This window comes from Macrotis lagotis, chromosome 2, assembly GCF_037893015.1.
Source record: "Macrotis lagotis isolate mMagLag1 chromosome 2, bilby.v1.9.chrom.fasta, whole genome shotgun sequence".
NCBI lineage: Eukaryota > Metazoa > Chordata > Mammalia > Peramelemorphia > Peramelidae > Macrotis > Macrotis lagotis.
The window spans coordinates 166,030,799-166,039,621 of record NC_133659.1 but is presented as its reverse complement, the minus strand read 5'-3'; the positions used below and the strand labels follow the sequence as shown (position 1 = coordinate 166,039,621).

Below are 8,823 nucleotides of genomic sequence, written 5' to 3'. Positions count from 1 at the left end.
ACTTTCTCTTTTTCTCAGTTACCTTTCTAATTTATTTTTCTCTCTTTCTCTCTCTCTCTCTCTCTCTCCCTCTCTCTCTCTCTCTCTCTCTCTCTCCTCTCTCTCTCTCTCTCTCTCTCTCTCTCTCTCTCTCTCTTTCTCTCTCTCTCCTCTCCTCCTCCTCCTCCTCCCCCTAGACAACTCCTCTTCCTTCCCCCCCCTCCCTCTCCCTCCCTCTCCCTGAAATCCAGCAGGCCCAGCCTCTGGACCAGGGGCAGGGAAGACTTGGGTCCTGGACTGGGGTCATCAGCATCTCTTAACCCAAGGAACACTTGGTGCCACTCTTCTTCTCACAATTCTTCAGATCAGTAGTTGGGGAGGCCTTGTTGCTGTTGCCCTATAGGAAAGAACAGTCTAAGTAAGAGGATGGCAGTCAGGGCCAAGGAAGGCAGATTGCATGGTGGTTGTGACCTGAGAAAGGCTGGGCCAGTGGCAGACTTGGGAGGGGCATCTGGGGTGCCACCTTCACAGGGCAGGAGCTCTATAATGGCACCCACTCCCCAAATACCAACTCACTGATCTCCGATTTGATTTGAGCAATATGTCCCGAGCCAGAGAACTGAAGGCCTAGAGGAAGTAAAGAAGGAAAGTGGTAGTTAGGGGCAACTTGAGGTGGGAAGTTCCGGTGACCCTCCACTTCCCTCCCTTCCCCAGTCCTCACCTCATCCACATTCAGGCTTGATTTAGCACTTGTCTCAAAGAATCGGATTCCATGTTCTCGGGCCAGCTTTGGGGTAGACAAGAAAGAAAAAGGATAGGTTATCTCCATTCTTTCCCTATTCCTCATTTTGGACTCTGGGTTTCTTGGTCCTCTCCCTAATTCTTTCATTCCCATTCAGCTCTTCTCTCCCACCAACCCACATTTAGCCAAAGCCCCAGTCATCACCCCCCTGAAATTTTCAAATATTCTCCCCTTTTCTCCCCCACAAGCCTGCCATTATCCCCAGGCTTCTTACCTTTTCTGCCTGTTCTCTCTGCACCTTCCTCTTGACCTCCATGTCACACTTATTTCCCAACAGAAGGCGTTCCACCCCTGCTGAGGCATTCTGGAAGAAGGATAATGGTGAGAACTAAGACCTTGAGGATCATTCCACTGGCCCAACCTCTCCATTCACTAGTTCTCCATCCCATGCCCTTCTGTCAGGCATTCCCAGGCTTCTTCTCAATATCTTTAAGAGTTCTCTTAAGTCAAACACAAACCTCCTTGATGCTTTTCATCCAGTTCTGAATGTTCTCAAAGGATTTCTCATCTGTGATATCATAGACAAGGATAATGCCCTGGGAGGGAGAATAGGGAAACAGAGAGAAATCAACTATGGGTGAGAGGAACATTACATTCAGTACTTTTCTTATAGGTAGTGTACCTCCATGGGACCACTCCCACAAACCTATATAATAACCTTCAAAGTTCTAATCTACATCCCAGTCCACATAGAATCTCCCTTTCACCTCTACTCTAAGCCACAACTTGCCCTTTTTCCTGATTGCCACCTATTTTGACCTGAGATTTTCCAATTTCATATCTCCCCCCCTCCATTTCTTGTCCACATCATGCCCTGCCTCCCAACTTCATACCATGGCCCCACGGTAGTAGGCAGTAGTGATAGTCTTGAATCTCTCTTGTCCTGCTGTGTCCCTGGGTGAGGGGCCAAAAAGAGAAGGTCAGTATATGTTTCAAGCTACATTCTCCTTCCACCAAATGGAAGCTTTTCCCTCAAGAGGCTTGGAATTTGAGTGAAGGGATAAGCTAAGAGAGGCAAAAGAGAACACTGAAGGAAATCATGAGAGGTAGTGGAAAAAGGAAAGAGATCTCTTTACCTACCCTTCTGCCTGATTATTCTTCATAACATTCTCCTTTCATCACATCTTTTCCTCAAGTCAAAGTCTTCAGTGGCTCCCTATTTTCTCCCACTCAAATATACAAATGGGCCATGTTTCTTTCCATGATGCAAAACTCAATAAATTAATGTCCTTCAATAATTTTGCCATAGAATTCCACCCAATATTCTTGTGTAGACCTTTCTGCCTGACTTCTTTAAGTAAGCTCTCACTAAGGAGAAGTGATGTACAGGGGTCATCCTTTGTTCCTACCAAGATACCATGTTCTCCTTTTTTTCCTCTTTTTTCCCCCCTACAAGATCTCTGTGAAGACATCTTTTACTTTTTCTTTGTAGTTCTTTGGTTGTTCTGTACTGAAGCCTGCTAACACATACCATGTGTCTCTTAATTATCTACTGAGTGACAGTCATTCTTAATTCCATGCAGACTGGTGTGTTCCAAGACTCCCAGCCATATAACAACACTGGGAGAAATTTGGTATTAGAAAGATGGGCCTTTCTTTCAAGAAGAAGTTTCAGATAATTAAAGAATTTTCTCAGTTTTCAGAAGACAGTCAATCAATCAATCAGTCCTTTATCCTCCTGTTCAATTCCAAGTCCAACTTATTGCCTATTTGTACTATCTTACTATGATTATATATATTAATAACAATAACAAGAACATTAATAAGCATTTATAAAACACTGTTATTCTCATTTTACAGATGAAGAAAATGGGGGTTGAAAGATTATCTCCATTCTTTCAAAGAATTTTGAATAATGTTGATGTATGTGTAGGAGACACATATATGTATGACAAACAGTATTTAAAGTGGCAATTTGCTCTTCCAAATAATAATAATACAACAACAAGCCTAGGAAATTATGTTCTTCTAGATCTAGGTGATAGAGAAGAGACACTGGACCTGGATTCAGGAAGACCTCAGTTCAAATCTGCCCCTTAGAAAGTTATTATATGACCTAAACCTTTGTTTGCCTTGGTTTCCTCAAGTGTAAAGCTCTCAGCATAGTTGCATGATATAAATGCTAGCTATTATGATTATGACCTCTACTCTAGGGTTTTGTTTTGTTTTGCAAGGCAATGGGGTTAAGTGGCTTGCCCAAGGCCACACAGCTAGGTAATTATTAAGTGTCTGAGACCAGATTTGAACTCAGGTACTCTTGACTCCAGGGCCGGTGCTTTATCTACTGCTCCACCTAGCCATCCCATCCACTGTGCCACCTAGCTGCCCCATGACCTCTACTCTAAGCCACAACTTGCCCTTTTTCCTGATTGCCACCTATTTTGGCCTGAGATTTTCCAGTTCCATATCTCCCCCTTGCTCATTTCTTGCCCACATCATGCCCTGCCTCCCAACTTCATACCATGGCCCCACAGTAGTAGCAGTAGTTAGTCTTGAATCTCTCTAGCTATTATGATTATTCTAGTCAGTTGTTCTCTATCATGGACCATTTTGGCTTGTGAAACCTTGTCCATTTCCATTATACTAACATCCTCATTGAAAATGCCCTGGATACATGTATTTTCTTTTTTATTTAAGGCAATGGGATTAAGTGCCTGGTCCAAGGTCACAGAGCTAGGCAATTATTAGGTGTCTGAGACCACATTTGAACTCAGGTCCTCCTGACTCCAGGGCCAGTGGTCTATCCACTGCGCCATCTAGCTGTCCCCCCTGGATATGTGTATTGATGATTCTCATTAAAATTTTATATAGATGAGAAAGTAAGCATATAGGTTGATATTCTCTTGGCTGTTTTGTTTTGGCATTAATATGGTCTATGATTCCCCGCCCCCCCCACATTTCTAGTGTTTTCCTCTTTTGAGGATCAATCTCTCAATTCCTCCACAATTTTGTCATCTCTAGCACAGACCCTATGTACACTTGTACTCAGCTGCTTCTCCCATGTTTAGTATCTTTAGTGCCATCCCCCCCCCCTTTGTAGGCACATACAAATCTCTGATATTAGTGTTAAGTGTGGTGGTTCTACTCTTCTTGAAGTTGAAAAAAGTTCAAGTAAAAAAATCTTTTTTTGTGTTGTTGTTTTTACAAGACAATGGGGTTAAGAGACTTGCCAAAGGTCAAACAGCTAAGTGATTATTAAGTGTCTGACTCAAATTTGAACTCAGGTCCTGCTGACTCCAGGGCTGGTACAATATTCACTGAGCCACCTAGCTGCCCCTTCAAGTAAAAATCTGCAGTTTTGTTTGTCATTTGCTCTTTGGATGTCTTTGTTTAGTTGACTCTTTCACCAAGCTTTTTTTTTTTTTAATTTTATTTAAAGCAATGGAATTAAGTGGCATGCCTAAGGTCACACAATTAGGCAATTATTAAGTGTCTGAGTTGCATTTGAACCCAGGCCCTCCTGATTCCAGGGCCGGTACTCTATCCACTACACCACCTAGCTGCTCCTCCTCACCAAAAAAGTTTATCTTCTATTGCTTCTCTGTTTTGTGAGATACTTGTAACTTTTTATCATCATTTTACAACAAGTTTTTTTTTTTTTTTAGGTTTTTTGCAAGGCAAATGGTGTTAAATGGCTTGCCTAAGGCCACACAGCTAGGTAATTATTAAATGTCAGAGATTGGATTTGAACCCAGGTACTCCCGACTCCAGGGCCAGTGCTTTATCCACTATGCCACCTAGCCACCCCTTACAACAAGTTTTTACTATAAATAGATGTTCCCTTTGGCTTCCAATCTCCCTTTTACCAAGTCAGGTCAAGTATTTACAAAGGTGCTTTTAAAAATCCTTTTGTCTCCACATTATGGCATCCTATTTGTATAAATTAAAATTTTCTATGAAATTATTGCAGTCTATATCTATACCTTTTCTTATATCCACATCCCAGTCACCCAAGATGTGGAGAGCCCTTACTTATGTCTCCCAACGTCCTAAGGATACCAGTGGAATACAAGTCTTCTCCACTGATTATTCCTCATTCTTGTCATATGACTAGCTCATCTTTTTTCCCTCATATTTTATTTAATTTTTCAGCTTCACCTTCATAATTCTGTTTGCAATGTGTTGAAGCTTATCCACCCATTACGATCTTTCTACCACTCCACCCCCCCCCTTTTTTTTTTAGGTTTTTGCAAGGCAAATGGGGTTAAGTGGCTTGCCCAAGCCACACAGCTAGGTAATTATTAAGTGTCTGAGACAGGATTTGAACCCAGGTACTGCGACTCCAGGGCCGGTGCTCTATCCACTGCACCACCTAGCTGCCCCACTCCCCCTTTTTTTGAGGTAATCGGGATTATATGACTTGCCTAAGGTTACACAGTGTCTGAGGTCATATGGCAGGTAGTACATATTTTTTGTTCTTCAAAGACTACAATGTTAGCATGTCTCATACTCATAAAATAATGTAGGGAAAATATTGTCTTTAAAAAGATGGGCCTTTGTTACATGAAGTTTGGTTTCATAAAATGCAGTTTCCAAAGTAAATCTATCTTACTTCCTTTCTCTTGTTCAATAATGGGTTCAGCTTATTATTCATTTGCAGTAGCTACTTCAAATTGAATACAAAACTCCAGGTGTGATCTTATTAGGACAAAGTATAATGGGAACATTGGAACTTTATTTCTGGAAAATATGTCACTCTTAATGCAGTGTCAATCTCATAAGCTTTTTTGACTGTCACTTTATGTTGAAGTTGTGATCCCTTAATATTCCCAAGAGCTTCTTCAGACAAATTCCTGTTAACCATGCTTTTTCTTTCTTTTACTTGTAAAATAAATTTTGTGAATGCAAATATAAAGTTTTATATTTATCCTCCTTTTTAAATTAAATTAAATTTTATTTTCATTTCTGAATTCTTTTGCCTATCTAGCTCTCTCATGGAGAAAACAAGCAAAATAAGACCTGTTAGAATTATTAATAGTCGGAGCAGCTAGGTGGTGCAGTGGATAGAGCACCGGCCCTGGAGTCGGGAGTCCCTGAGTTCAAATCTGACCTCAGACACTTAATAATTAACTAGCTGTGTGACCTTGGGCAAGCCACTTAGCTCCATTGCCTTACAAAAACTAAAAACTTAAAATGTATGTTTACATGTACACAAACAAATATATATATATATATATATATATATATATATATATGTATAGTATATACATTGAAACATATGTTTCAATCTGCACACTGAGACCATACCTCTCTATCTGTAGATAAATATCATGTTTTGTCATGAGGCCCCAGCAACCATGGTCCCATTGTTGTTGATCAGAATTAATAAGACTTTCAAAGTTGTTTGTCTTTAAAGTATTGTTTTTAATGTATAAATTGTGCTCTTGGTTCTATTTACTTCACTACAAGTCTTAAGTTTTTCTAAAACTATCCCTTTCATCATTCCTTATAGCATAGTAGTATTATATCATATATATATATGTATATATTTAAATTTTTATCTCATCTTTATTCAAAGATCTAAACTTGTCAAGATCTTTTTTTGAAATATGACTCAAATCCAGGTTTTTAGTTATTCCTCTTCTTTTTTTAAGTTTTTTTGCAAGGCAAATGGGGTTCAGTGGTTTGCCCAAGGCCACACAGCCAGGTAATTATTGTCTGAGGGTAGATTTTAACTCAGGGACACCTGACCCCAGGGCCCCTGCTCTATCCACTGTCCTACCTAGCTGCCCCTAGTTATTCCTCTTTGATTTGTGTCATTGATAAGGATGATATTGACCTAAAAAAATCAAATAAATAAATAAATAAAAAGGGGGGCAGCTAGGTGGCATAGTGGATAAAGCACTGACCCTGGAGTCAGGAGTACCTGGGTTCAAATCCAGTCTCAGACACTTAGTAATTACCTAGCTGTGTGGCCTTGGGCAAGCCACTTAACCCCATTGCCTTGCAAAAACCTAAAAAATAAAAAAATAAAAAAAATAGATAAGGATGATATTGAAACTTTTATCTAATGTACTGATAAAAATATTAACAGATATCTGGAACATTTTACTAAAAACCTTCCAGGCTGACATGGAACCACTAGTAAGTATTTATTAATGTATTTCCATGAATGACCGTTAATCATATACTGTCTTCTCTTGCATACTAATAGTTTCCTATATTGGCTTGTCTCCTTAACTAGACTGTGAACACCTTGAAAGCTGCAACCTCCCCTGTGTGTGTCTTCTTTATCTTTCACAGTGTGAATGATCAGTAAAGCCTTGATTGTTAGGGAGATGGAGATGTGGGAGATAGAAGGAAAGAGCAAAGAGAGAGTGATGATAGATGGGAGAGATGAAAGACAAGTGGAGGGAATGATTAAGAGAGAGGCAGAATGAGGTTTTAAGATGGGGATGTGGAAGGGAAAGCTGAGGTTTTAGGAATCCACTGACCAAACTTGAAGTTTTATTTTCTTTCCCTCAATGTCCACAGTTCTGATCTTGAAGTCAATTCCTAGAGATGGGATAGGTGTTGTTAGAGTCGAGGCAGTGTATTGGAAAATGGAGAAAGGAGAAGGGGATAAGGAGTCCTCTCCTTCTCTGTAGGCCTGAAGGGGGGCAGGGTCTAAGTCTCCCCATGTTCCTGAGGGAGGGGAGCCCACATGGGGTATTCTCTCTTCCCCCAACGCAGCTGTCTCACTCCCGGTCCGTGCGTCCCGGGGAGGGCAGTCTCATTCTCGTGCCCGCGGCGGGACTGGGGTGCCCACCCTGTGGGCTCCGGGGCAGAATGAGTCCCCGGGCCGAGTCAGAGACCCCTGCGGCCCTCCCCCCGGTTTCAGCCTCCCCAGCGGACCCCGGAAGATCCAAGCCCAGCGCCCCAAGCCCCGGGACGCCCCCTCCCCCGCGGGGGAGGCCCGGGATGGGGGCGGAGGCTGAGGGCTGGCAAGGGGGCTGTTGGGGGCAGGGGGCTGGGGGTCGGGGGGCAGGGGGCTGGGAGGCAGGCGGGTCTGGAGCGAATCAAACCCGAGCGAAGGGAGGAAAAGTGACAGGGGGAGGAAGCGTGGGGGATGGGAGGCGGAGGGGCGAGGCGGCGGGCCGGGGGCACGGGCCGGGGGCCGGGGGCCGGGGGCACGGGCCGGGGGCACGGGGGGCCGGGGCCACGTGCGGCGGGGCGCGGCTCACCGATGGTGGAGATGTAGGTGCTGTTGAAGTTGTCCTCGGCGAAGCGGATGATCAGGCAGGTCTTGCCCACCCCCGAGTCCCCGATCAGCAGCAGCTTGAAGAGGTGGTCGTAGGCCTTGGCCATGGCGGGCGCCGCGGCGGGGCAGGGGCAGGGGCAGGGCCGGGGGCCTGGCACCCGGACGCGGCCCGGGCGCGGGGGGCGGGCGGGAGAAGCAGCCCGCGGCCGGGCAGGAAGAAGTTTTCCTCCCTCTTTGCCCTGGCTCCGGGACGGGGGGCGGCGCCCTGCCCAGCCCCGCCCCCGCCCCGCCCCCGCGCGGCTCGCCCCGCCCCCTGGGGATGGGATGGGAGTCTGGGGGCGGGGCTCTGGGGGCGGGGCCCTGCGGGCTGGGGGCGCACGGCCGTGGGGCCAGGCGCCCTCTGGCGGCAGCGCGTGCCCGGGCCGGAGGCGCTCCCCTCTCCCCGCGGGGCCGGCCAGGCCTGGGGGGGGCTTGCAGGCCGGTGTCCGGCAGCGGCGACCTGGCGATCCGCTCGCACCGTCGCCACCAGCACCACCACCACCCCCACCACCCCCACTACCCCCACCACCCCCACCCCCACCCCCACCACCCCCACCCTCACCGCCCTCCTCCCGGGCCGATTCTCGGAACCGAAGAGACCACCCGGCCCGTGCGGAGCAGGCGCTTGGCAGGCTGCCACGGCCGCGAGGGGGCGCGCCGCGCGCCCACCAGCCATTTTGTCGACGTGCGGGCTCGGCATCCGTGAAAATGGGGTGACAGGCCGCAGTCAAGGGGCGGTGTCACTCCTTTATTACTACGGAAGGGGGGCACCACTCCAAGGCGACGGCATCGTCTTCTACACAAAAGGACGTTAGTTGGGGCC

The 8,823-nt window shown here is 45.9% G+C and overlaps 1 protein-coding gene across 1 annotated transcript; it reads right to left on the bottom strand.

The window, feature by feature from the left end:
* Positions 1-8,253, bottom strand: RAB13 (RAB13, member RAS oncogene family). The gene is made up of 8 exons (XM_074223443.1): positions 7,945-8,253; positions 7,216-7,276; positions 1,615-1,675; positions 1,240-1,317; positions 996-1,085; positions 701-766; positions 556-606; positions 1-376 (listed from the first exon to the last, which is right to left on the bottom strand). Exons 1-8 carry the CDS (start codon positions 8,066-8,068, stop codon positions 296-298), a joined length of 612 nt encoding a protein of 203 aa, XP_074079544.1. The 5' UTR covers positions 8,069-8,253; the 3' UTR covers positions 1-295.
* Between the last annotated feature and the right edge of the window lie 570 nt (positions 8,254-8,823).

Bases quoted from the DNA above. Each gene is read 5' to 3' on its own strand.
- RAB13 (XM_074223443.1), bottom strand. From the start codon at position 8,068: ATGGCCAAGGCCTACGACCACCTCTTCAAGCTGCTGCTGATCGGGGAC. The intron at 7,277-7,944 runs GTGAGCCGCGCC...TCCCATCTCTAG, and splicing joins CACCTACATCTCCACCATCG to GAATTGACTTCAAGATCAGA. The intron at 767-995 runs GTAAGAAGCCTG...TCTACCCCAAAG, and splicing joins AGAGAGAACAGGCAGAAAAG to CTGGCCCGAGAACATGGAAT.